General features: G+C 52.1%; 1 protein-coding gene across 6 annotated transcripts in view; it reads left to right on the top strand.

Moving 5' to 3' along the window:
* Positions 1 to 689: 689 nt before the first annotated feature.
* Positions 690 to 27,885, top strand: part of Brd3 (bromodomain containing 3) — a 32,680-nt gene continuing 5,484 nt past the window's right edge. For 2 of the 6 annotated variants that reach the window (XR_005286169.1, XM_038336283.1), the window contains exons 1-9: positions 1,148 to 1,272; positions 13,302 to 13,609; positions 14,540 to 14,677; positions 15,555 to 15,702; positions 16,404 to 16,618; positions 18,359 to 18,730; positions 21,584 to 21,712; positions 24,035 to 24,226; positions 25,431 to 25,672. Coding sequence is in view for 5 of the 6 variants with exons in the window: in XM_038336283.1 (XP_038192211.1) it covers positions 13,397 to 13,609; positions 14,540 to 14,677; positions 15,555 to 15,702; positions 16,404 to 16,618; positions 18,359 to 18,730; positions 21,584 to 21,712; positions 24,035 to 24,226; positions 25,431 to 25,672 (1,649 nt within the window). In the remaining variant the exon portion in view is untranslated. Of the gene's footprint in view, positions 790 to 1,147; positions 1,273 to 1,557; positions 1,689 to 2,805; positions 2,913 to 3,481; positions 3,504 to 13,301; positions 13,610 to 14,539; positions 14,678 to 15,554; positions 15,703 to 16,403; positions 16,619 to 18,358; positions 18,731 to 21,583; positions 21,713 to 24,034; positions 24,227 to 25,430; positions 25,673 to 27,885 lie in introns of those variants that run through there. The other 4 variants (XM_038336284.1, XM_038336285.1, XM_038336286.1 and 1 more) reach the window with 4 other exon arrangements.

The raw sequence follows: 27,885 nt of genomic DNA, 5'->3' as shown, positions 1-27,885 counted from the left end.
TCTTTGCCTTCTTGAGTCTCAGTTTCCTCTCCAGGGAGAGAACATCTTCTCTGTGTACGTGTGTGTGTGTGTGTGTGTGTGTGTGTGTGTGTGTGTGTCGGGGAGGCTCTGGCATTTAATACCATAACCACCTGCGCATTTCCTGTATGCAGCAAAGTGCCTGCTCAACTAGAAATAAACCCAGTGACACCAGGAGCCTGGAATGGGTCCAGCCCACACCAGAAACTGGAACCCTGCATTGGCAGGTTCAGCAAGCACTGATGAAAAACTTGTTTTGTGACGTTTTTGTTGGGGGTCTAACACTCACCCATCATAAGTTACAGATGGATAAAAATGGACTAACGTAGGCACCGGGGTAATCTTCACCGAAAACAAGATCTGAACTGTGACTCTGAACTAACCCTTTCAAAATGCAGAAAAGGGGCCAGAGACTTATCTCGTTCGTGTCTTTCCACGGGCAGGGCAGATGGGAACACACTGAGTCTCGTGGGGAGGGAAAGTCAGCCGGCATAGCCTGGGGCATCCTGTACTGGTAGGTCTCTAGCTTTGAAGAACTGGCACTCTTCCAGCCCCAGCAGCCAGGTCTCTCCTGGGTCCCTAAGTCTTCATCCCGCCCCAGGGTTGTCAGGGCGGGATTGGTCGCGGCTCCTCCCCGGCAGGGTCCGCCCTGCGCGCGCCCCCGCCAGGCTAATTAGGCACGCGGTTTGTTTACAAACACGAGCTCGGGGAAGGTGCGCGCCGCCCCGCTTGTGCGCGTCCGAGGTTTGAGGGAGGCCTCGGGGCGCCTAGGTAATGACCCCAGGGTCCTAACTGCTTTCCCGCCTTTCCCACGCTTTCCTGGGCTTCTGGAAATCCGCCCACCTGCTCTTGTCCTTGCAAATAGCAGGGAACACAGGAGAAAGCGCGCGCGGGCAGGCCGAGGTTCCAGCGACGCCCCAGGTCCTGGCGGGCAGCCTTCCAGCCCCACCCCCACGCGCCCCCCGGGCCGGGCCCGCTAGCGGCCGGGTCGGCAGGGCGGGCAGCCGGGGGCGCGCGGGGCGGGGCGCGGCGCGGCGCCGGCGGGGCCGGGACATGTAGTCCGTGCGCCTCGGCCTCCCCTGGGCGGCCCTGGCGCGAGCCCGGGCGCGGACTACGACTCCCGCCAGGCGCCGCGGCGCAGCGCATGAGCCCTGTACAGCTCCGGCGCGTCTATTATGCTGCCGGGGCCGGCGAGCCAAAGAGGAGCCGGCCGCGCGGGCCGGGAGGCGACGGCGCTGGAGCCGCCTAGGCCAAGTACGCCTTTCTCTTGCTTCCTTGTGCGTGCGGGGTGGCGGCGGCGGGACTGGCTGAGAGAGCGCGGCCCCGAGCGCATGGCGCAGGCCTCCCGCGCGTCCCGAAACCCCGAGCCCCGGGCCGCCGCCTCCGCCGCCTTTGTGCGCGGCCGCGATGCAACAAAGCGCGGCGGCCGCCCGCCCGAGGTCGCGGCGGCTGCGCGGGCTCCGCTCCCCTCCGCTCTGCGCCCGCGTCTTGCCGGCCGCCTTGGGCTGGCCTGGGAGGCGTCGCCTTGGTCGGAGCGCCCAGCCTGGACTTGGCACGGCCCGCGCGCTCCGCGCCAGCCCTCCCTCACGGAAGGGATTTTTTTTTCTTTCCCCTTTTCCTCTGCCCGCCATCTTCCGAAGGGGACTGCCCGGAGGACGCGGCGCGGGAAGGTGCGCGCGGTGTGCCCCAGGGTCGCGGCTGTGCGCTCCGGCGCCACTTTGCTGGCGCCGGCCTGGGCGGATCGTCTCGGGGCAGGCAGGCCAAGCTGGGCCTGGGCTCTGCGTGAGCCTTGCCGGGGGCCCAGCGGCGGCGTGGCTTGGGGGGCGGCGGCCGCCTTTGCAGAGTTATGGCCCGGGAACGACTTTGCGCTCTCGCGAGTTACTGATTATTGCAGCGAGGCCAGGAAGAAACCCAGTTCACATTTTGAAATCAGCCCGAAGAGTACTAATCCGGGCGAGGTCGAGTTGAATCGAGGTGGGAGGGGTGGGGTGCACGTCTTTTTCCCACTTCGTGTACAGCACGCAAGCCAGTTGGGTGAGGAATGCGCACCCCAAAGCCTCTTGTATGAGGATCTTGAAGGTTCCCGGTGAAGAGAACATGACGGCCTGGGGAAGTTGTCTCCACCAGTTAGTTGCTGCGCCGGGGGCCGGGCTGACGTGGAAGCCTGAACAGCCTTCTTTGCCCTTGGTGGTAGGGGGCACGGAGGAGACTCACTGGGAGCCAGTGGGGGGCATACCGTCTTGTGAGTTCCCACTTTAGGGCTCTTCAGTCCTAAGGGCTCTACCCTTTGCAATTTTGATCGAGAGCTCTCTGCCTGAAATAAGTGCACAGCTGTTGTTTCCCTCTGTACCTTAAACTTCCTAACTGTTGTAGACGTTTGTGTCTCGGAGTGCGTTCTTCAGTGGCTACGATGGGACTGGGTGCAAGAAGAAAAGTAAATGCAGGAATTGCTGGGGCTCAGCTTCTGCCCCCCTGGTTGCTTTCTCCGTGTTGTTTTGCACTTTCTTAGTCCTTAAAGTGGCGTTCATTCTGTGTCCATGGGGATGTCCCTGAAGAGAGCTGAGATCTCTGCTGTACTCCCTGAGAGTTTCTCACCCGCTTTTCAGGTTACAGGACAGGGCTACTGCAAGGACCAGCCCCAGGCCCCAGTGACCTTTTTTGGTGGCCTCATGGCCTCTCATTCGCAAATAAAAGCCTGTTTGCTGTTCGTTCTGTCTGAGGCCTTGATGTGTGCTGTTGGCTTTAGATCAGGAGAGGTGAGGTACAGGCTTGACTGCTCAGGAGGCAGGGGTAGTTTCTTTCTGACCTTGCTGGGGTAAGCTCTGGGCCCACTGCTTGAGCCAGGCGCTAGGAGTTTGGAGATCCAGTCCTAGCCCCGTGTCTGGGAAACCCAGGTGAGAGGCACTGAAAAGTTTTTGCAGGGGGTGTGCCCAGGTTTTTTTTTTGTTTTTTTTTTTTTTCAAAGTAGAGTAACTGCTTTCTTTGCACAGAGCAGTATCCTGCTTTGGAAGTGAGCTTTGAATGAGGGATGGAGTGAATACAGGCTCCCTCCTTCTCTTAGACTCCCAGAAAGTGAAAGTGGAGGAGTGTTGAAAGGGAAGGCACAGCCAGACTTGATTCTGCCCAAGCTCCTACAAGCCTGGAGCTGTGCCCCCAGGGCCTCCCAGGGTTACCTTGTCCACTTCCTGGTTTACTGTGGCAGAGCCTTCCCAGGGGGAGGGTGGCCTAAGGCCACAAGTGGGGTGTTCTGCCTGCTGTTCAAGTGAGTGCTGGAATGCCCAGATCTCAGAAGGAAGAGCCACAGGGAACTATTGGCTGGGGAAACCAGTATCCAGTGGAGACCCTTTCTTGCTTCAGAAGGTACTGCGAAGTTGTGACAGAAAGCAGCGCTCCTTCCGTGGGGCAGCCTTGAACCTTGTGGGGTCCTGATGAAGCTATGCCCTGCACCCGTGGTCTGCAGCCTCACTTGGGGGCTGCTGTTTGCAGTAAGTTTTGACAGATGTGGTGCCCCTTTTGTTTATTTGTCGTCATTACTGCCCTGGTTCCCGAGTCCAGTCCTCCACATCTTAAGTGTTGGTGGGTTCTTTGCAGGGGAGAGTGTTCCCCATTTTGAGTGCTCACAATTTGGTGTCTCTTTGTAGGCCTGTTGGTTGATACAGATCCGAGTCCATGTGTTTTGGGGGTGGGGGTTGGGGTGGGCTGGCTTTGGCTCTGGCAGGCTAACACTGCGTGTGTGTGTGTGTGTGTGTGTGTGTGTGTGTGCGTGTGTGTGTGTGTGTGTGTGTGTGAGAGAGAGAGAGAGAGAGAGAGAGAGAGAGAGAGAGAGAGAGAGAGAGAGAGGCTTTGACTTTGGCAGGCCAAAACTGTTGGCTCTCATTTCTCAGTGTCTCTATGGCTTGATGACCTTGAACTGGACATACCTTTTGGAGAAGGCCCCCTCCCCAGTCAGGTCCCATCAGAGCCCTACAGAGGAACTCACTAGGTGTTGGGGGCTGGAAGTGGAGGGGTTTCCAGCTGTGCAGAAGTGTCATATGGGTATAGTAATGTCCAAGGGTCCTTAGTCAACTGCCAGTGGCATTAGAAGTCGGACTTCCTCACCCATGTCTAGATATTTCCAGAAGACATATCCAGATGCTTTGTGACCTGTAGAGGAGGAGCCCCATGGGACCTGGAGCCTGAGGTGGAAGGAACATTTGTGTCACAGGCATTAAACCACAGGTCTTAGGGGTGACATGGACTCAGTTTCGCAGAAGCATTGAATGATACCTGCTTGGGTTCAGTTGTAGTAGGTGCTGCTGTTGGGCCTGCTGAGACCCTGCTATGCCTTTTGAACATGTGACAGAAAAAAAGGGAGTTGAGCTCTGTAGGTAGCCTGTTAGACTAAGGGGAAGGTGGGTTACTACACGCCTCGGGCTACCCACCAGAGAGAGCCTTGGAGAACTGACCCAGCTCCCTGGAACCAAGGCAGATGCGAAAGACTTGGCTCAGCATTCTTAGCTCTGCTCCAGTCTATTCTAGGTGAGCCTAGAGCCTTGTCTTGAGTGGTCTGAGGACAGGGCAAGGTGGTAGCACTGGGCTCCTGGCCCTCTGACTCACCCAATTCTGTGCTCTTGACCTTGTAGTCTCCCAGGCCGTCACCTTTCTCAGCCCTCCTTCCCACGTGTTTTGAGGGAACTGGTTCCTCAGGGCCGCTGGTTGGACGGGAGGGACTTGGGAGTCACTCGGGAGTAAGGACTGATGGAGGTGGCTTTCTGGCTGACACCTCTGTTGGATGGCTGATGGATGGAAAGATGAGGTGGCTGAGCTGCTGGACTGTGAGCAGTTGCGTCGACCTCCCGTCCTGACCCCTGGTCTTGGTTTGGGGTGTTCAGAGAGCTGAAAAAGACAAGGTGACAACCCTGTGGGTTTTAGTTGACCCATCTATAAATCAGGCCTCGAGTTGGGGCTTTTGTCATGCAGCCCAACAAGAGAGTGTTTCTTCTGTGACTCAACAGACCCAGGTGCCAGGTGACTGCTGCCCAGCTTTGTTCTGTTCAGTGTAGTATCAGGCTCCCCGAGCCTTAGTGCACATGGGGCTACTTGGCGGTGTGTGTGTGTGTGTGTGTGTGTGTGTGTGTGTGTGTGCTGGGACTCCCTGTAAGTACAAGGCTTGTGATCCACCTTCCCTCTGCAAGTGCCCTCCAGAGAGTGTAAGGTGTTTCTTAGCGCCTCACAATGGTCTTATGTGGGGTGGCTATGGTAGGGTGTTTCAGAGGCTCTTCTGGAGACCACAGTCTCCAGACAGAGCAGCTTAGTTTCCTTGGGCAGACTGCTGGATTATGAGACATAGAGGCCTAAGAAAAACCAAAACTTGTGAAGCCTGAGGAGTCTGGGGCTATGGGCAATGTTAGAAGTCAGAGGTGACAGTAGTGCCGGTGACAGCTGCAGCCACAAGCCTTATGTGCCCTTCCATCGGACAGTCATGGGTTCCACAAAGCTGGCCCTTCATGGGGTGGGGCTTGGCCTATCAGAGCTGGGTCCCCTGCCAGACGGCCAGGCAGCTGCTAGAAGCAGGTGTGGTATGACCAGGGTGAGCTTGGGGTGCTGACTGGGCCTGCCTAGCAGTAAAGGACAGGCAGTGCCACTCAGGAGAGTCTCCAGTGGACAGGGAGGCCCCATATAGACCCGTCTGCCTTGAGGCCCCCAGCCATGTTCCTCCCCAGGCCCCAACAGCAAAGAACAGTTGGCTCTGTCTGTCACATAATTGGCCTTGCCCTAGCAGATCTGTTTTCCCAGGCCTGGAGGACCAACCCTAGGGTGGCCCCTCCCAGGGCACCCAACTGGTATTCCAGCATGAAGGCAGTGGCATCGTTGAGAGTTCTGTAGGGATAGTGATGAGTCTGGGTAGATGGCCCTGTTGGAGCCTGGCTCTAACTCTTGCCTGGGCCATATTGGGTCCCTGTTCTCTACGTCTGAGAGGCTGCTTGCCTACCTGAGAGGTGGAGCCCATGGATGTTCACCAATGTATTAGAACCAGTGGCAAGAACCTGGGGCTGAGCTCGGACCACTAAAGTCCCGGGGATAGAGAAACCTAGTGTAAGGAGGAACCCATCAGTATAGGGTCCTCTAAAGCTATGATGACTTGAGGGGAATGGGAAGACTAGGGTATGGAGATATGATGACCTTAAGTGTGTAGAAGTGAGCTCCTGCTTACCACAGAAGGCTCTTGGGGGTGGGAAGGGAGATGGACAAGGACTCTGCATAGCCTTGACTGTCTTGGAATTTGTTATGTAGATCAGGCAGGCCTTAGACTTAAGAGATCCTCCTGCCCCTGCCTCTGCCTCCTGAGTGACGCAGCCTCTTTAAGGCAGAGCGTGGTCTGTGGTCAGCTGAGGCCCTGCCCTGTGAGTCCCCTATTGAGATCTGGGCATACCCAGTCTGGCTTTCTTTGTATTCTGACCACCCATGGAACCACTTCAACCCCATCCACCATCTATGCCTGTGCTGCCCCCCGCCCCCAGCCACTTTTTTGCAGATCTCAGATGTCCCCAGCTGGGAGCCCCTTAGGATGGCCCCAGCCTTTCTACAGCTCAGACTCTTTGGAGTCCCTGGGAGCTGGACTGGCTCTGACTCTTCCCCCACATTGCCAGGGCAGCCTTCCCAGAGAGATAGCCCTTTCAGCTTACCTTGAAGCTCAGTGTAGAGGCTTCTTCTTCCCCGGATCCTAAGAAAAGCTTTCCAGGCTAGATACGCTTCCACAGCCTGGCAACTGTCCCATGCCTGGGCTGACCCAGGCTTGACATGAGGGAAAGGTGCTAAGTGCTTGGGTAAGTAGCTGTGGAGTTGACCTTTGCCAAGCCTGAACACTGGGCTGCAGGGGGTTCTGGCCCTCAGGTCCCTGCTGTCTAGTACTGCTGGCCTGGTGTAGGGGAGGATGTGAGTTGACCGGAGGAGGCTGTGAGATTGCATTGAGCTTATTGGGTGTTTTCCATGGTGATAAAATTGTAGGTTCCTACCCCTCCATGTGTCTCCAGGGCCCCTGAGCTCTAGCCTCTCACCTTTGCTGATTTGTCCTTTGGACTTAAAGGGCTGGGTTTTTCCTTTAATTCTTAGACCTGGGGAAGGGGTAGGTGGCCTGTCTAAGGCCATACAGTAAATACAGTAAGGCTGGAAAGCTGCAGGATTAAGGCCTTCCTTCCCTCTGTCCTAAGTGGATTTGGAAGGTGGGCAGGAGGGTGGGGGAGTCAATGGGGGAGTTGGCTCTATAGGCCTTTCTTGCCTTGGTATGGTGAGGCGGCTGTCATCAGTGTAGGATATGAGTTGACCCCGCCCTCTCTGGGTGGCCCCTCTGCAGCCTTCAGGGACTCACTAGAGCCTTGCTCCAGGCTTCCTCTGGTGCTTGTGGGCCTTTGTGGTTTGTCTGAGTTTCCACACTAGGTGGTTTCACATCCTCTTGAGGCTGATGCCTCCTCAGACGGACTTTCACCCACAGCTGTCCTGAGGTATTGCCCATTGTGGGTCCCGTGCTGTCCTAGAGGCCCAAGTGAGGGGATTCCAGGGCGCTGTAGAGAAGTCAGGCTCTGCTGAGTGGCAGGCCTGGGGAAGGGAGCCTCAGTTTTCCCATGAGATACAGGCCCTACCTCTCCATGTCTGGCTGAAGTGGTTGCTATGAGTGTTAGTTATACTCTCGTGTGGAAGCGCATCTGTGACCAGTCCTTAGAGGGCTTGGAGCTGCTGTGTCCTGACTTACTCAGGATCAGTGCACTGCTGGCTTGGACAGACAGCATGTAGAAGGGTGGCCCCCTGGGGGTTGTCTGCAGTGAAGAGTTGTCTGATATTCATTGACTGTCAGTGGAGCTGTGTGGTCAATGCCAAGGCCCACCAGCTCCTTTACTGTGTGAGATCCTGCCACCCTATGTTTGCACCTTTTTGTACTGACACCTAGAAGGTTGGGTTCCAGCTCCATGGGTACCAGATGTGCAGGACCATCTGTACCACAAAGAGCAATCTCAAGGCAGCTGGAGCCCCTCATTTCTCTCCTAGTGGCAGGTGGGGCTCAGGGGAGATGTTCTGAGTTATAAATGTGAGGCTGGCGGTGGTGGCGCACGCCTTTAATCCCAGTACTCAGGAGGCAGAGGCAGGTGGATCTCTGTGAGTTTGAGGCCAGCCTGGTTTACAAGAGCTAGTTCCAGGACAGGCTCCAAAGCTACAGAGAAACCCTGTCTCAAAACAAAAACAAAAACAAAAAAAAAAAGAAAAAAGAAACCCTGAGGTCTCTTGGGCATTCTACTTTAGTTCCATCTAGCCTACCAGAGGCCTGGCCCCTGCCTCAGCTTCTTGAAGGATGTGGTTATCTTCTTTTGATTATGGTCCAGATTTGTAGGTTAAGACAAGAGTGGAGACGGAGTGCCCTGTCTCTTGGCAGTCCTAAACTGTCTGATTTGTCCAGTCTCCCATTTTTGCCATCAAACTCTAGACACTTTCATTCATGGAATGTACAGTGCAAACTCTTAAACGATAAGGAGATTTTGAAATTCACAACCACAACCATCATCTCCAAAGAATTAGCACTACTTCCTGAAGATGATTGAATCCTGAGTCAAGGTTGAGGTCAGTGGCCTCCAGCAAGGCTTGCCAACAAATCTGTCCAAGGCACAGGCTGATTCCCTTTTGCTTCAGTCCTCAGTGCCATACCTTACCCCAAGCCTTGCTCCTGAGTTACAGAATGGAACCCGTGTTGTCCTGGAGGCCCAAGTGAGGGACTCTAGGGCTCTCTAGAGAAGTCAGCCCTGGGTACCAAAGCTCTGCTGCAGGATCACTGTCTATTCAGCAGTTCTTAGCAGCAGACTCTTGGTCCTCTGACCTTCCCTGAAGAAGGTGATGCTGTATTGGAGTCTTCCCTTAGGCCTGAGGATAGGGATCTGCATAGGAGAGACCACCACTCTCTACCCCTAAAGGGTGTTGTATCTACTGGTTTGGCCTTCTGAAATCTGAAAAGTTGGCAGTTGAAACATGTAACCCAACAGGAGGTACATCATTGAATTAGCTAGTCTGAGCTGTGGAGTGAGACTCTTGTCTTGAGCCAGAACAAAAAACAGGGAAGGGAGGGGTACCTCTGGTTGGTAGGCTTGTGAGCATTGCAGGGGTATATCCAACAGTGAGATAGAGGGTCCCAGCCATGGGCAGAAATGCCTGCTGGCATTTCAGGTCACCATGACTTACCTGTCACCTGGAGGAACCTTAGAGGCTGAGCTTAGGGTTGCACTGCAGCCCATGCTTCTTGTGTTGATGGGAGTCTGCATATTTGTGTACTCTGGTGTGTCTCTGACTCTGCTCACAGCAGCCCTGCTTATCTCAGTTGTACTTTCTGGAAGCCTCCTTTGCCTCCTAAGCCTTCACCCAGATAAGCAGCTTAGGCCCACTGTGGATCAGAAAGCTGTTTCTCCCATGGGAAATAGCTTTCAAGGAAGCCGGTGGCTCTCTTTTCCTGCACAGGTTCTCTCAGTGACTTAGCATTTCCTGTGTGACAGTCCAGTTCTCTGCACTGCTGTCTGGATGGTTGAGGGTTGCTAGGCATTGATGGCTGAAGGTCAGGCCAGGCTTACCGTGACCCCTGCTGCCCAGACATGCCAGACTAGTTTGCTTTGAAGGGAAGTATGTGGACATTTGGCTCAGTCCAGAGGGATGGTACTGTGTGCACCATAGGGGTTACTATGTGTCTTAGGGTTTCTACTGCTGTGGAGAGACACCATAACCACAGCGACTCTTATAAGGAAAACGTTTTGTTGGGGTGGCTCACTTAAAGTTTCAGAGGTTTGGGCTGGAGAGATGGCTCAGAGGTTAAGAGCACTAACTGCTCTTCCTGAGGTCCTGAGTTCAATTCCCAGCAACTACATGGTGGCTCATAACCATCTGTAATGAGATCTGGTGCCCTCTTTTGGCGGGCAGGCATACATGGAGGTTGAACAATGTGCACAAAATAAATAAATAAATAAATAAATAAATAAATAAATAAATCTTTAAAAAAAGTTTCAGAGGTTTTGCAGGCAGTAGTGACACATGCCTTTAATCCCAGCACTTGGGAGGAAAAGGCAGGGCTATCTCAGTGAGTTTAAGGCCAGTCTGGTCTACAGAGAGAGTTCCAGGACAACCAGGACTGTTGCTAGAGAAACTTTGTCTCAAAAAACAAAACCAAACAAAAGTTTCAGAGGTTCAGTCCATTTTTCATCATGACAGGAAGCATGGCGTCAGGCAGGCAGACATGGTGTTGGCAAAGGAGCTGCTCCATGTTGACTTGAAGACAGCAGGAAGTGGTCTCAGTGTCACACTGAGGGGAGCTTGAACAAAATAGACCTCAAAGCCTGTCCCCACAGTGACACGCTTTCTCCAAACAAGGCCATATCTACTCCAAAAAAGCCACACCTCCTAATAGTGTCACTCCCTATGAGCTTACATTCAATTACATTCAAACTACCGTAGCCTGGAGCTTAGATGCCCACTGGTTGGGACGTACCTCTCAGCTCCTCTTTCTGTTGGTCCTGGGAACTAAGCAGCTTGGCTTTTTCACCCTCCCTGTGTGTTACTTTGCTGTCACCCTACTCCTCCATCCCAGGCACTAGGACATTTCAGGAGGTGGTTCCCAGTGCCTGGGTATGGAAAGGTCTGTGACCATCTTCCTTCCTCAGAGGAGGCCTCCCTGTACCTTAGCCTGCAGTCTCAGACCCCTTTCGGTGTCATGGGTCCTCCAGATCAGCTCTCTGGACCCACACAGTAGCAGGACCAGCCTTTGTTCCTGGGAATCTCATACACTGTGAGAGTGAACTTCCACCCCTACACTGGTCATAGCCAGCTTGTGCTCCCTGAGCCCTGAGTGCTTAATTTCAGGCTCAGAACCCCATGGGAGATGAAAGGACACACTATGAGGCTGGCCGGTAGCAGCGGTGAATTACAACCCTGATGGCTACCTCAGCATCCACCCTGCAGCCCCATGCTGTTAGGATTTCAGTAAGTTCCAAGAAGGCCTAGGGAGGACATGAGCCCCATATCCTGAAGGATCATGAAGGCTAACATGGTTATAGCAGCTACCCATCCCAGGGCCCTATCACCTCAGGCTCTGCTGGTTAGTATGGAATCAGGAGCAGGGTTTTGAACCTACAAGTGATTGACCCAGTATGTTAACAGGGTCATCTCCTTTGTATAGGGCAGGACTGACTGATGATCCCAGTGAGAAGTGATCTGGAGGTAGGAACTGACATCCTGGTGGACTTGTGGCCTTGGAATTGTGCATAGATAGTCTTTGGTCTACAAGGGAGAATACAGCTTCATGGTTGTTGGCAAGGGTTGGAGGGGCTCCTTGCCCTCTGGTTTATTCTTCAGGCTGAGGGTGCCCAGGATGATACCTACGGAGCCTCAGTGCAGACACAGATGGTGCCCCAGAAAGCTTAGAAGTACTTCTTGGATGCAATAAGTGGGCAATAAGAGCTGCTTGGCAGGTGACACATGTCTGATGGAGGTTTTTGAGACCTTTTCTACCCTGAGCTGGGGTGAAAGGAATGGAACCTGCTGAGAGTAGATGCTACCAAATGTTTAGCAGCTAGCCTTCTCCAGAGGAGCTTCAGATTGCAGCATTTACCAGCCTCTGCGGTGAGACTTGACAGGACCAACAGGATGTCAGCCAGTCTGAGTACTCCAGCCCCACTCATCCACCTGTAAATCTTGGAACTGGCTGAACATCTCACCTCTGGATATTGCCTTGAACCATTCCAGTGTGATAAACATACAGGAAAGTTTGAAAGATAGCAAGGTTCACATGAGGCACCAGGCCCCACATGCAGCATGGAGCCTGGGCAAGGCCTTTCCCAGTGGAAGTGGATCCATATGGTGCTACCTAGCTTCCTCCTCAGGAGGTAGCTGCTGAGTCTTTGCAACTGTCCTAGGGACAGTCCTGACTGGGGGCATCAAAGGAATGAAGAAAGGACAGGCAGATAAGGAGGAACAGCTGAAAGTCAGGCGGACTGGGCTTTTTGATGGAGAAGCTGCAGCACCCTGGAAGTTCAGCACGTTCCTATGTACAGTTGAATAGGGAGGTGGGGTTATTGCTCACAGATGAACAAGGAGGCAGGGTTTATGGTATACAGCTGGGTCAAAGAGGCAAGTTTAGCGGATCTCGGCAGGAGTAGTTGCTGTAAGAGAGTGACTTAAGACCTTAAGTATCTTGGGGAGAAAGCCATGGTGGACCATTTCTGCACACATGGACCAGAGGAAGACTTTGCTATTCCTTTCTGGGTCTCACCCTAGGGAGTGGGTAGGACTTTGCCATTCCTCCTTGAGTCTTAGGCTATGGTTGTGTCCATGTCAACAGACTGCAAGAGGTTTGAATATTGAGGGAACTGTATATATTCCTGCACATGCTCCTCCTGTATGACGCCCCACACACCCTGTAGTCATACTATGTGCTACCTCTGCTTTATAGTATCCTTACTATTGAGTGTCTGCCTAGTGGTGCTGCTCCCTTCTCAGTGCTGTGCCATGGGAGTACCATGCAGCAGGGACACCATGCAGTGGGGGTGCCCTGTGAAAGTTATAGCATGGTTTCTGTTAAGTGGGGACACCCAGCATGCTACCAGTGTTGCACATTACCCTGGCTTTTCAGGGATTTGCAGAACTGTCATGGACACATCAGCTCTGTATGTGGCCAGTATTCCTGACAGTTAGAATGGGGACTTGAAGTCTCAAAATGTGTCTTGTTCAGGAACTGCGTGCACAGGTGGGACACAGACGACTGCTGATGTGGTCACTGTCTTTCACCATTCTGATTGGGTGAGGGCCAGGCATGTCACAGCTGGCTGCCATCACAAACCCCAGCTGGTTCTCCTGGTTACATTAGAACCTCATGCCATGCCCTGCTTAGGGCCCCAGCTCCCTGTGCTAGGTTTAGGTCCGCAAACTTCAGTTGTTGCTCATCTCTCAGCTAAGCTACATGTTGTAGTTCTCTGGGCCTCAATTGTCTGGGCCTCAATTGTTTAAAACATCGCCACAGCCAAGTAGTTGACAGACGGGTAGAATTGAGCCAGCCCTCACCAGTCCGTGGGGCTGTGAGCTGAAAGGGACTAGGCCCATCATACTCTTCTCTACCCCCTTTCTGGGAGCCAGTGCCCTCATGTTTGCACTTTTCCCAGGTAGAAGAGCAGTGGCTGGGGTGGCTCTGAGGAGTGCCACAGCCACACATCGAGGTGGTAGGGAAAGTTGTGTCCTTGCTGAAGTAGAGGCTCTCCAAGTGATAGCATCTCTGCTTGCTTCTGCAGGTGCCTGACTGGGCCCAGAAATGGGATGCCAAGCCCCCATAACGAGTGCCTCTCTGAGCTGCTGCTGTGACAGCAAGTGATCCAGCTGCCAGAGAATGTCCACTACTACAGCGGTTGCCCCCGCGGGGATCCCGGCAGCCCCGGGCCCTGTGAACCCTCCCCCACCCGAGGTCTCCAACCCCAGCAAGCCTGGCCGAAAGACTAACCAACTGCAGTACATGCAGAATGTGGTGGTGAAGACACTCTGGAAACATCAGTTTGCCTGGCCGTTCTACCAGCCTGTGGACGCAATCAAGTTGAACCTGCCTGTGAGTGGCCTTTAGCCCACTCCTGGAAATCCTGCCCAAAGGTGGTGTCTGAGATACAGCAGGTGCTGCCTGTGCCTCAGTGCCGCACAGGAAGCCATTGGTCTAGCAGGGTGGCTGCCCTCGGTACAAGAAATGGGGAGAACCTTTGCCTTCCATGGTGAAAGAATAAAAGGGGCAACAGTAGTGGTTCTCAACCTGTAGGTCATAACCCTCTTTGGTGGTCTAGTGATCCTTCCACACAAGGGTCATCTGAGACCATTGGAAAACAGATATTTACATTACAGTTCATAACAATAACAAAATCACAGTTATAAAGAAACAACAAAAATAGTTTTATGGTTGGGGGTCACATTAACATGTATTAACTGTATTAAAGGGTCATAGCATTAGGAAGGTTGAGAACCGCTGGGCTAGAGGATGATGGCCTGGGTCAGAGGGCCATGTAAATCTTTATCTCATGCATTAGGGGCTGTGCTTCTGCCCACTCATCGTGATTCCTCTTAGTCAGATGCCCGGTGTGCAATAAGACCCATTTTCTAGGCCGTGGTTCCTTTACTGCATACTCAGATTTTCTCTGGATATAGAGATACCTGGAGAGTTGCAATGAGAAGCCCAGCACAGGCACTTTTTCATTTGTTTCTGTACATGCTTGATCCCTGGACACCTGCAGGTTTAGAATCAGAGGGAGTTTAGCTCTGTCTGTATGTGGACCAGCTCAGGCTCTGCCCCCTGCTGGAGAAACCCATGAGAACAGATTTGGCAAGAGTTTGAGACTGGCCAGGAGTCTCCTTGACCACATGCCCCACCTGCTTCTAGACTTAGCCCTGGGATCCAGCTGACTAGAGAGGGAGGACCTTGCTGTGCTTGGGAAACTTGAGAATAACATTGACTCTTTCTTTGATTAACACATCTGAACATCTTTTTCCCTAGGATTATCATAAAATAATAAAAAACCCAATGGACATGGGGACTATCAAGAAGAGACTAGAAAATAATTATTATTGGAGTGCCAGTGAGTGTATGCAGGACTTCAACACCATGTTTACAAACTGTTATATTTATAACAAGGTGAGATACAAAACAAGAGCCCCAAAGCTGCTTGAGGGAGCAAGCTTGGCACTGGGAGGTCCAAGTCCCTGCATGCTGTTGGTTCATAGGTGCCTTGTGAGTCCAGGCCCTCTGCCATGGCTCTTGGGGTTGCAGCAGACAATGTCCTGGCACTTTTGTGTTCAGTGATTCCCTATGCCATCCCAGTGGCCTGTTGGGGGGTTAGTGGAAACTGGGCAGCTTTTAGAGGTCACTGACATAGCCCATGGACTCTATTCTGAGACCTAGGAGCTCCACGCTTAGAAATCCTAAGGGTGCAGAACTGTGGGCCCAACCTGCCATCAGTGGGCAGCCACCCAAAGTGTTATACAGAGCACTTGGGAACCCTGAAGAGTGGTCAGTGTCAGAGCAGGTGGCCAAGTTCGCAGGTCCCTGCTTGAGGGTTTGGTCTTTTAGCAGTGTGAATATAGGAAAGGTATTGGAGCCCAGCTGTGGGGAGGCCTCTTTTCTCTGCTTGCTGGGTGAAGGCGTGGGTTTTGGGGTTTTTTTTTTTTTTTTTCCCCCGAGAAAAGGTTTCTCTGTAGTTTTGGGGCCTGTCCTGGAACTAGCTCTTGTAGACCAGGCTGCCCTCGAACTCACAGAGATCCTCCTGCCTCTGCCTCCCAAGTGCTGGGATTAAAGGCATGAACCACCACCGCCCAGTTATGAGGGCTGTTTTTATACTTTTGTCTTTGTTTTTATTCTTTTGTATTTTTCACATTGAAAAATATTATTCTTGCCTTTCCTTCACAGCAAGTTTCTTAACAAAATTTAATGCATTCTTGTACTACAACCTACAGTGTCTTTTGCAAGTGCACAGTTCCTTTCATGGCAAGTGATCCCGGTTCTCTGTCTTCAGCCCACAGATGACATAGTGCTAATGGCCCAGGCCCTAGAGAAAATCTTTCTGCAGAAAGTAGCCCAGATGCCCCAGGAGGAAGTTGAACTATTGCCCCCTGCTCCAAAGGGCAAAGGCCGGAAACCAGCTGCAGGAGCCCAGAATGCAGGTAAAAAGAGGCAGACAGGGAGTGCAGGCATTTTCTGCTGAGGTTATAAGTGGAATGGGTAGGTGTGAGTTCCCTGGCCCCTCTGAGTTGTGTTCCTTGTCTGCCAGGTAGGACAGATGTGATGAGCTTGACAGGTGCAGATCTGTCTAGAACAGGGAGAATATTGCTGTAGCTGCTGTCACGTGTCAGGCTGACCTCCCACATTTCACTCCTGTTTTTATTGATCTTAGCATTGGTTTTGCCTTGCTTGCTGTCTGGTTTAGAGGAGTTTTTCTCTCGGTTGGAGAGAGTCAAGGTAATCATTATCCAGAGCCATGAGGCCAACCTGGGTCCAGTCAGGTCTGAGAATGGATATTGACTGGAGATGTGTCAGACAGAATGACTGACTGGGCAGGGAGTGGCTAAAATTAAGCTAGGGGCAAGAAAGGCCAAGTCCTAGGTTGTCAGTCAGTTAGCTATGGGCTCTGAGTGGGTTTCTCCACCCAGCTATGGGGCTTACTCTGGTTTTCTCTTCTAGTCACTCAGTGAACATTGCCCAGGCAGCAGGGTCAACACCTGCTCCAAGGCTAGGAAGAGACTGTTCTAGCTAGTGTATCTTGGTCTGTCCCAGAGGCCTTAGTGCCATGGCTGGATGGCATGGTCTTAGATGCTTGTTGAAACACAGAACCCACTGAGTTGAGCTCCCTGTCCTTGCTTTGAAGGTACACAGCAGGTGGCAGCTGTATCCTCGGTCTCCCCAGCAACCCCCTTCCAGAACATACCCCCAACTGTATCCCAGACACCCGTCATTGCTGCCACCCCTGTACCAACCATCACTGCAAACGTCACATCGGTTCCCGTCCCCCCAGCTGCTGCACCGCCTCCTCCTGCGACACCCATTGTCCCTGTGGTCCCTCCCACACCGCCTGTAGTCAAGGTGAGCTTCCCTGAGGCCTGCATGGCTATCTCATGAGGTTGGCTGGAGGTCTGAGCCCCATAGAGTTCATGAAGCAGGGGCAGTACTGGGGCAGGTGGGCGCTCTACTGCCTTTCTAGGTGCAGCTGTTTGGAAAGATTTTCTGCACAGACAAGGAGACCGAGGCTCAGGGGTAGAGGTCACATGGCTGGTGCTGGCCTGGCTGGACTTGAACCCCAGCTTCTCCGGCCTGGTAGCCCTGGCCTTTACAAGCCATTAGGGAAGGTAGGAAGGGAGTAGTGAGGGTAGAGGGTTCAGGTCATCTTTGGTCATTCTTGGGGGAATGGTGGCCAATGGCATGAGCCTGGATTTGTAAGGGTCTGACAGCTATCCCTTGTTTGCTGAGAGTTCTCATGGTGGACACTGCCCTGCCCTGGCCGGACCCTACTTGGGCCTAGATGGAGTGGGGGCTTTCTGTGAGGTGCGGGGTTGGCAAGGCCTGTTGAATCTCCTGCTTTGAGTAGGGCCCATAACAGGCACTCATGTGTGTTATCTTCTTCAATTTGATCCTCACAGTGACCCTCTGGGGCAGGCAGTAGTCCCCCCTCTTACAGATGAGGAAACGGGCGCTCAGGGGTTAAATGGCTCTCCCAAGGTAAAATGCCACCTCCATTGCCTTCCCTTCCCTGTGGCCTTCACTGCCTGCACTTCCCGGTGGCGCCTGGCCAGGCTGTTTGCCACAGCGAGTCTGCCCTCCCACCCCAGGTCCCCTGCAGCTCGCGCTTGGTGCTTGCCATCCTGTAGGTGCCCATCAATGGTTTTGGATGGCCAGTTTGTGCCCCTGTCAGCCTGCGGGTGGCAGCTTGGCTGGGAAAGTAACTAGGGGCTGTCAATGGCAGGTTCTGTTGCCATCACCTGGCCTGTGAGTTTGTGGCTCTAGTTGGCTTCTCTGCCCACCTAAGCAAGCTAAGAGAAATCCGCTGAGCAGGTCTCACTATATACCAAACCCTGATCCCAACTCGGTTGGTGATACATGTTGGTTGGACTCTGCTGTGGTAGAGACGCCTTTCCCCCTTAGGTCCCTTGGCAGAGACTATATGTGTGTCTGCTATTAGCAGCCGGCTTCAGGTGCACCCATGGGAGGCTGTGGTACCTCCTGGGCTTAGCAGCCCCCTGCACTGCCTGTGCCTTCCAGATAAGAGTCCTGGTCCGTCCATGCCTACAGCCCTTGGAGTCTCTTGGCCTGTAACTGCTGTGACTGCTTCATGTCTCCTGGTCAGGCTGCCCCCACCCATCCAGCCTGGAATGCTCCTCCTGCCTCCCTTCCTTCTGCTCGATTTGTGTCTGTCCTTGAAGCACCTGCTCAGGGCCTGGTCTGGCACTTTCCTCCTGGTCTTTAAAGCAGGGAGTCTCTGTCTCTGGCACCAATCTGTGGTGCTTGTTAGATGTTGGGTGAATTCCCTGCAGCACCTCATGCTGCTCAGGTCAGTGATGCTCACCCATGAATCCTCGGGGCTGAGGGAGAGAGTCCCAGCATCACCATGGCCAGCTGTGTGACCTTGGACTGTGGGCCTGGCCCCTCTGAGCCTCGGTGTCTTCTGTACTGTGGGGACAGATGAGAAGGAAACGAGACCCTGCATGTGGTCGCTAGCTTGGCGCCTGGCAGGCAGTCTGCACTCCGGAGGTGTGGCAGCTGTGAGACACATCTCCCTGTATGTACACTTCCTTGTTTTTGGAGTTCACTGTTACTTTGTTGTCCTAGAAAAAGGGTGTGAAGAGGAAAGCGGACACAACCACACCTACAACGTCTGCCATCACTGCCAGCCGGAGCGAGTCTCCCCCTCCACTTTCAGAGCCCAAGCAGGCCAAGGTGGTGGCCCGAAGGGAGAGTGGGGGCCGCCCCATCAAACCTCCCAAGAAGGACCTGGAAGATGGTGAGGTCCCACAGCATGCCGGTAAAAAGGGGAAGTTGTCCGAGCACCTGCGGCACTGTGACAGCATCCTCCGGGAGATGCTGTCCAAGAAGCATGCTGCCTATGCGTGGCCCTTCTACAAGCCAGTTGATGCTGAGGCGCTGGAGCTGCATGACTACCATGACATCATCAAGCATCCCATGGACCTCAGCACGGTCAAAGTAAGTGGGGTGGTGTTGAGGGCAGGGTGGTGCCCATAGCCAGAGCCAGCAGGCTCTCCTGCCTGACTGAGCCCACTCTGACCTCCTCCAGATCCTGTTCTGCTGATGTCCCTTGCTCCTTGAGAACTAGGCCTGCCTATACCTTGACCTGGTCAGGGAAGAAAGTCTGTTGGTCCCTGAGTCTGCAAGATCAGTGGTTCAGTTCTTCCTTCTGTCCCCCAGTTCTGTATCAGCAGATAAGGGGGCTTTTAAAGGTGTCTGCTTCTGAGACTGATGAAACTAACCTGGTATACATAGCAAGTTCCAGGACATCTGGGGCTACACAGAGTCCTGTCTCAAAACCCCTGATATGTAGGCACCTCACGGCAGAGGTGGGAGTCTGGTGGTGGGCCTTGCCTTAGCGCTTGGCTACCTTTGAGCCCTGCTCCCACACAGACAGGGAAGTGGAGAGAGATGGGCAAAACACTGAGGCCACAAGCTGAGCTGTGCCATCCCCTTGCTAGGTTTCCCCAGAGTTAGTATCTCATTCTGGGTTTTGCTGTGTCCAGCCAAATCAGGGCCTGGTGGTCGTAAAAATGGACTTGAGCTTTTGCAGGAAAAGGAGCCTGAGAGATGACAACCCTGGAGCTGGGCTTGGTTCTTCTGCCCTTCCTAGAGGGAATCTCTGTGGTGACCCCCGGGACTCTCCTTGCCAGTTGAGTGTAGTGGAATGGTTGCATGTATCATCTAGGCATCCTTGTAAAGGCAGTGGTGTCAGCTGCTGTACCTCATCATAGCGAGGCAGAATCTCCCAATAGCAGCTTTTCGTCCTAGATAGTTATATCAGGGGCAGGCAGGCCCGGCCACCTAAACAACTTTATGCCCGGTGCTCTTTATGCATTGAGTAAAAATGAAGTAAGCAACTGGCCTGTCTAGCAGGGTTGGGGTGAGGAAGCAGGCCCTGGGGACCGCATAACCCCAAAGCTGCTGGAAGCCTTGTTTTATCCTGCCTGGCCACTATTGTGCCATTGTTTGGAGTTCTGGAACTTTGCTGGGGGCCCACTGTTTTTGATGCACTGCGACAGGTTGGCCTCCTCATTTTCCTTTGGGTCCAAGATGAGGCATATTTGGGAGTTCAGTTTACTGAGAAGTTGCCGTGTGCTTTGCTCAGGCTTATAGAGACACTAGGTGCTTACCCAGGTAACTCTTGCTTGACTGAGTCTGATTTACACCCCATGAAAAGACTATAGCAGAAGAGTATAAGACAGCCTCGATTTCTAAAGACTATGCAGTAAAGGGAGAAAATACCTTAATATGGTGTGAATTTCATTTTTTGTTTAGATTTATTTTGCATGTATGCATATTTACCTGCATGTTTGTATGTGCACCATATGCATGTCTGGTGCCCACAGAAGTTAGAAGGAGTTGAGTCCCCTGGAACTGGAGTTATGGATGGTTGTAAGCTACTATGTGGGTGATAAGAACTGAACCCAGCTCCCCTGCAAAAGTAACAAGTGCCCTCAACCGCCAAACCATCTCTCCAGCATCCACTGTTGACAGAGTGTAATAACAAAACTTAAGGGGGAAATTGTACTGGCATGCGACATACCAGCTCCAGGAGGCTTTTCTCCGAGAGGCCTCTGCTGAGAGCATGGTTGTCTTTGGGCACAAGGGACAAGCCTATTATTTTATTTATTTTATTGGTTTTTTTTTTTTTTTTTTTTTTTCGAGACAGGCTTTCTCTGTAGCTTTGGAACCTGTCCTGGAAACTAGCTCTTGTAGACTAGGCTGGGATCGAACTCAGAGATCCACCTGCCTCTGCCTCCTGAGTGCTGGGATTAAAGGTGTGTGCCACCATCACTTGGCTCCAAGCCTGTTATTGAGATCCCTCCACTGTGTGGCAATCCATGCCCAATCAGAGGTTAAAGTGGATGGTTAGCCCCTAGGTCACTGACCACTGATCTCCACACAAGACAGGAACTTGACACCCTCATAAATGCTTAAAGTATGCCAATCCACTCCCCACCAGTCTGCCCCACTCAGCTTTGTGTGCCTGCCTGTGTGACCCTGTCCAGCCTGCCTCCTCTGGGACTCCTTGGGCTGGACTTCAGTGGAGTGTGAGGGGCTTCACTACGGGGTGCTGATTCGTCAGCATCAGCTCCACAGGCCCCTGCTGCCCTCCATCCCTGCACAAACTGAGAGCTGCCTCTGGGCTCAAGACATAAGACATCTCCTAAGAGGCAAATTGGTAACAACTCCTAGATTCCTCACAAGAAAAGCAAACTCTCGGGCTGGAGAGATGGCTCAGTGGTTAAGAGCATTGCCTGCTCTTCCAAAGGTTCTGAGTTCAATTCCCAGCAACCACATGGTGGCTCACAACCATCTGTAATGGGCTCTGGTGCCCTCTTCTGGCCTGCAGACATACACACAGACAGAATATTATATACATAATAAATTAATAAATATTTAAAAAAAAGAAAAGCAAACTCCTTCTGTAAATTGAGTGGACTTCCCAAGATGGGCAGAGTTTTTACCTGAAACGCCACGAAAGTCCCTAACACCAGAACCTTTTGTGATGTCTGCTGTGTGGAACTGAAAACTCCAGCTGAGGATGGGTTTGGCTGTAGGGTTGGTTTATCTCCCAGTGTTTCTTCATCCAGTGGCTCTGTCCTTGGAGCCCAGGTGTTTAGTGTTGAACCATCACTTCTGACCCCTTCTCCCAAGGCTCCCTCCTCTGAGTACTCCAACCCAAGCTAATTGACAGATGTCCTCACTGGCAGTTGCCTTGGTTGCCAGAAGGTGTTCTGAGGCTATGAGTCTATCTCCTACATGGTCTGGGTAGTGCTGTCTGCTCACACTTGTTGCTTGTTACAGAGGAAAATGGACAGCCGCGAGTACCCAGATGCACAGGGCTTTGCTGCTGACATCCGGTTAATGTTCTCGAATTGTTATAAGTACAACCCTCCAGACCACGAAGTGGTGGCCATGGCCAGAAAGCTCCAGGTAACCCAGGGCTGGGTGTAAATGTGATTAACAGCTGAGTTGTGCTATGAGCATTGAAGCCTTAGATGTAGCTGGGTGAACTGGGATGATACAAGTGTCTGAGAAGCATCTCCAGAAGGCAGGCCTCTGAGGAGCCATATTTCCACAGCCTGTTTTGCCTGTGTGGCAGTGAGATCCTGCTAGGCTTAGAGCAGATTTCAGGATAACATGGTAAATAGACTAGCCTCTGATTTTTTAAGCTTCAGGATAGGATGGGAAGGTGGGAAGCAGGCAGTAGCCTCTGTGGCTGTAGCCTAGCTGCCCTTCAGGGTACCACCGCAGGTGAGCCTGTCCTTGTGGGACTGGTGTACCCTAGTGAGGCTAGCAGGTGTCCACTCTGCTGAAGTGTTAGAGCAGGGCTGGGTGGGCTTACATTGGATGACAGTCACTGTATGTTAGTGACTGTCTTAGGGGGAGACCAGAGTGTTCTGACATAGCCTTTCGTGCAAGTGTGAGCCATTCACATGGTTTCATTCAGGGTGTGTGAGCACGTGTGTGTGTGTGTATACATATATATGTATATATATGATGTACTGCCAAGGACTAGGTGCTGCATAGAACACCAAGATTTCTCTGCTGTTTGTACTTGATTATTTGATTGGAGGAAGTTATCAAAAGACTTTGTTTTTGGAGACAAAAATAAAGATTATGGTTAGTTTTTTCCCAGCACCTGAACATTGTGATTTTGGTTTTAGATTTTTTTGTTTTGTTTTGTTTTTCTTTGGGTTGTTGGTTTTTTTATTTGTTGTTGTTATTGCTGTTTTTAACTGAGTCTGAGGAGCTGGAGAGATGGCTTAAGCTGATAAGAGCACTTGTTACTCTTGCATAGGGCCGAGTTTGATTCCCAGCACCTACATGGTGGCTCACAACCATCTATAGTTCCAGTTCTAGGGGATGCAACGCTCTCTTCTGGCCTACATGCATGTGAGCACTGCATGCATGTAGTGCATAAACATACGTGCAGGCAAAATAAACATAAAATAAAAATTAAAAAGTCTTTTAAACAGTGTCTGGTTCTGTAACTTAGGTTAGCCTTGAACTCATGGCCGTTCTCCTGCTTCATTCTCATGAGTCCTACCTAGCAGGTGTACCATGACTCCTGACTTTAGGACCTAGAATGTTCTATGAGAATTTTTTAGTTCCTGGCTCAGGCATGTCCTGGGTCCCTGAAAGCCATCTTGTGTTATGAGGACTGCTGGGCAAAGCCTTTTTTCTCATTTGTGGGTCCTCCTAATATTTGCACTTTTTTTGAAAATGGCACTGCTGGGAAATAGTGCACAGTGGTCATGGAGGTCCCCTTATGTGCAGAGACAGCCTTAGGGCCTGTCTACTGCTAAGACCTTGCTCTCTGTGCTTGGACTCTGAAGGCATCACCATACAATGTCGAAGGGCACTGTGCTTTCCTGTCGAAGATGATTGTTAGTCACCCAGTCCCCGAGGCTGGGGGAGCTTTGTTATTAGTGTTGTTCAGTAATTACCACTGTTAATTTTATGAACTAGGCACTGGGGGCTAGAGTCCAACACCCTAATGACTTGCCAACAGTAGCCTCCCAGACCCCTGACTTCTTAGTTTGGGGATCAGAGGAGGCACTTTGACAATCTAGGCTCCAGCATGATGGGTGTGCACATGTGTGCACTCTCACATATGTCTGGGTTGACCGAGTATATGAGGCAGACAAAGGGAATGCCCCCTTATTTCCACATGGTTCCCTCATCCCTTTCTGCCCCAGGATAGAGTGATTTTCATCAATAGGGTTTTCCAAGTGCTTGCTCCTGCAGGAGCTGTGAGGGACTTTCCAAATTTAGCTTTGCTGGGATACAGCTCTGCCTATCTTGGTATTCACTGGGTATGAGGTGTGTCACTGCAGTACAACCCCAGAAAGGGGATCAGGTGAGACAGGAGCCAGCTCTCAGTGGCTAGGATCCCTGCTGGAGTTGAGGACTGAAGGAAGGGTACTCTTGTTAACAGAGGGCATTCCTGAGGAGCCTGGCACCCAGGGCTGTATGACTGTTCGTGCCTTCTACACAGACTTGCAGATTAGCCAGGGGAGCTGCATGCCAGGCCTCAGAAACTCAGGTCTGTGATTGGCTGGCCTCTTTCCCTCATTCTAGGCCTGCACTTCGGAATTGCCTGGGGAGAGTAGGGGACAAAGGAAGGTGGCAGGCGTATGCCTTCATAGAGCCTGAACTGTGTGTGGTGTGGTGCAGCTCAGAGGCATCTTACATGCTGGAGGGGCTGTCTTGTGGGTGTGTAGGTGTTTAGCTTTCCCTTTTTTTCCCCAGGATGTATTTGAGATGAGGTTTGCCAAGATGCCTGATGAGCCTATGGAGGCACCTGCACTGCCTGCTCCTACAGCTCCTATAGTGAGCAAAGGTGCTGAGAGCAGTCGTAGTAGTGAGGAGAGCTCTTCAGACTCAGGCAGCTCAGACTCAGAGGAGGAGCGAGCCACTCGGCTGGCAGAGCTGCAGGAGCAGGTGAGGACAGCCACTTCTATGCTGTTTCCCAGTGCGTATGGACCACCAAGCCTTACTGCCTAAGCTGGCCTCTTGCCATCACTTGTCCTTTCCTCCAGCTGCTGCAATCTTTATCTGTAGCGCTGCTAGAGGGTCTCTGGTGGGGTTGCTCACACAGCACCTCCCTGGGTCTGAGGAGGCTTCCTGGAGCACACAAGCGACTGAAAGTTCTTGTGTGCCTGAGACATTCTTGGACCCCTGGAGGGCAGGACCCTCCAGAATGGCTGGAAGTCAAACAGGCCACAAAGATTCGTTTTAAGCAGTGGCTATAGTGGGTGTGCTACAGGCTCCAAGAACTCAGATCTGTGCCTCCTGTGACCTCCTCTGCCTCAGTCTCTCTGATACGCAGAATGACGTGACTTGTTTTGATATCGGCCCAACAGTATGAACTATTTTCCCAGGGTATTACAGCCAGCCCTGTGAAGTTAGAACGTAGCCACCAAGGCAAAGTAGTGTGCTTGAGCAGGTGGCTCCAGCGGGAGGATGGGCCAGGAGAGTAGAGGATTGCCAGATGAAGCTACATGTCAGATTCGATGAGGACATGGAGCAGGGAATTCGCCTTTCCTTCCCAGTGCATGGTGCCTTTCCCTGTAGGCTATGTAGCTCTTCCCAGGATACCCAGGAGCCATACAGACTACCTGATTACCAATACAATGTGGGTCACAATTCTCCTCCCCGAGACATAAATGCAGCATTCTGTCTTGCTGGCTGCTGGTGGGCACCAGGAGGATGAGCTGCTGCCATTGTCTCACTTTGATCCCGCAGACTGGCTGCGGAACCTTCCAGGATCAGCTGTTGAATGTCTCCTCTGTGCAGGTGCTCACACTCTAGTCGTCTTCTGAAAGATAAGCATTAACAATGAAAGTATTAGCTGCCGCTAGCAAGTTCCTCCCGTGTCACCTGCCCCAAGCCCAGCCTATGGGCAGCCACCCTGGGAGGTGGGTCCCTGTCCCCAGAGGTGAGGGAACAGGTTCAGAAGGTGAAGTGACTCTCCGGCAGGCACAGAGAGAGGGGCAGAGTGGGCTGTGAAGTGCTTCCCTACATCTCTCTGGCTTCCAAAGGCAGAGCGGGGCCCAGATGCCCCTGGCTTATCCCACATAGCTGAGGCAGCCACAGGGGCACAGGCCTACCCAGACTGCTTGCTTAGCTGCCTGCTCTTTTCCAGCTGAAGGCCGTGCATGAACAGCTGGCCGCCTTGTCTCAGGCCCCAGTGAACAAACCAAAGAAGAAAAAGGAGAAGAAGGAGAAGGAGAAGAAGAAGAAAGACAAGGACAAAGACAAAGAGAAGGAGAAGCACAAGGCCAAGTCCGAGGAGGAGAAGAAGGCCAAGGCCGCCCCACCAGCCAAACAGGCCCAGCAGAAGAAGGCTCCCACCAAGAAGGCCAATAGCACAACCACAGCCAGCAGGTGGGTGGCCTCCTCTCAGGCACTCAGACCACCTCAGGTCACAAGGACTGCCAGATCTGGGACTTTGGGGTGACTGTGAGTGCCTCTGGGGCCTGCTGGGGAGGTCACCCTCACCTGGCTGGCTGGCTCTAATGCTGGGTGTTAGAACATTTGCACTGCCAGAGGAGGCATCTGGTGCTTTCAGTGTTTGGGACCTTTTTGTGATGTGGGCCAAGGGGCTTTGCTGTGCAGCCAAGTGCTCTAATTTCTGGTATAACAGGTAGACCAAGGGTTGAAGTAGGAAAGAGCAGGAGACAGGATTCTCTAGCTAGGTGGAAGCAGCAACTTATGAGCTGGTGAGCAGGTAGGCAGTAGAAGCTAGGTCCAAAGCCTCAGGCAAGGCTAGCAGGCATGCTCCTTTGGGGAATTAGTATGGAATTAATATTTCTGAAGGGGGGTCACCATTGGGGAGAGGTTAAGGGTAGGCTGCCAAGGTGCCCTGCTCTGGTAAAGCATCCTCAGAGAGAGGATCTGATTCTGGCCATTGTGAAGGACAAGTCTGTGAGCGGCAGTTATGGAAGCGAGGACGTAGCCTTGGAATGTTGGTGGCAGCAGAGAGGCTTTGATGGCTGCTTGGGACTGAGTTGGGAAGGCTTTAGTGCCTGGATTCAGGAGAAAAGTGTGTGCAGCCCTGGGACCATCAGCCAAGAAGAGGCCATGCAGGCCATCTCTCTTCCCATCTGCCTTGGGCTTTGTTTACTTCTCTCTCTCTCCTCGAGGGGATGCAGAAATCAGTTTTTCTCATTGTCTTTATCTGGATTTGGTATCCATGTTAATACTGGTCCCAGAAATGGTGGGATATAATACTCCAGAGTAATTAGGGACTTTTTTGTTTTGTTTTGTTTTTCTAAGACAGGGTTTCTCCGTGTAGCCTTGGCTGTCCTGGAACTTGCTCTGTGTAGCCAGGCTGACCTCAAACTCATAGAAATGAGTTTGCCTCTGCCTCCAGAGTGCTGGATTAAAGGTGTATATTATCACCGCCAAACTTCAATTTAGAAACAATTTTTAAAAAGATTGCTTACTTTTATTTCCTGGGGGTTGACTACGTTGTGGGATTCCTCCACTCTGCATTTTGTGGCCTGGCTTTAATGCATACATCTGTAGGACTAAAGTATCTTCACGGAGAGTTGACACATGATGTAGATAGACTCCAGTCTCTTCCAGATAATACTGCTTGACCTGAAGCCTTCCTTGTTGCTTTTAAATTTTGAGACAGGGTCTATGTGTCCCTGTCCTAAAACTCACTGTGTAAATTAGGTTGGCTTCTGACTGGCTTCTGACTCACGGAAATTAAAATTAAATTTTAAATTTAAATTAAAAACAAAGCCAGGTGTTTTTAATCCCAGCACTCAGGAGATGGTGGCAGTCAGAGCTCTGTGAAGTCAAGGCCAGTCTCATCTACATGGTACATTCCAGGGCAGCCAGGGCTGCATAGTGAGAACCTGTCTCAAAAAGTAATTAGAAAGTTATGTACGTGTGGAGGTCAGAGGACAGTTTTACAAGAGGGAGTTGGGGTTCTCCCATTCTATTAGGTGTGTATACTGGGGATTGGACTTGAGGTATCAAGCCTTTAACAATCTCACCAAACCCTCAAAGCCCTCTTTATAAGAATATAAATATAGCCATTTATGACTTTCCCACCTCTTCAGAGACAAGGTCTCCCAGTGGAGTCCACACTGGATTTGCATTTATGACCATTTTGCCTGTTGAAGTTTGTATGGTGTTTTCCTGTCTCCTTTAACTGACACTGAAGGGTCTTGTTTCTCCAAACTTTTTTAAAAGATTTATTTATTATATATACAGTGTTCTGCCTGCACATATAACTGCAGACCAGAAGAGGGCACAGATCACATTACGGATGGTTGTGAGCCACCATGTGGTTGCTGGGAATTGAACTCAGTATCTTTGGAAAAACAGTGCTCTTAACTGCTGAGCCATCTCTCCAGTCCAGGTCTTGTTTCGCATCCGACCATCTCTTGCTTTTAGCTGGTGCACCAGCCACTTGCATTCAGTGTGACAGTGACACAGCTGGGTCCCATCGGCCACGTCATCGCTCTCTCTCCCCGCCTCATGCCAATTATCTGGATGTGGGGATCTGGTTTTGACTTGTGGGGTTTGAAAGATAGTTTCTGACTGGGCCCTGGGCCAGGAAACAGATGTTGTGACCCTGAAGT

The sequence above is a fragment of the Arvicola amphibius genome, chromosome 7 (genome assembly GCF_903992535.2).
Source record: "Arvicola amphibius chromosome 7, mArvAmp1.2, whole genome shotgun sequence".
Lineage (NCBI taxonomy): Eukaryota > Metazoa > Chordata > Mammalia > Rodentia > Cricetidae > Arvicola > Arvicola amphibius.
Note: the sequence above shows the minus strand (reverse complement) of the source record. Positions and strands in the feature narration are given on the sequence as shown.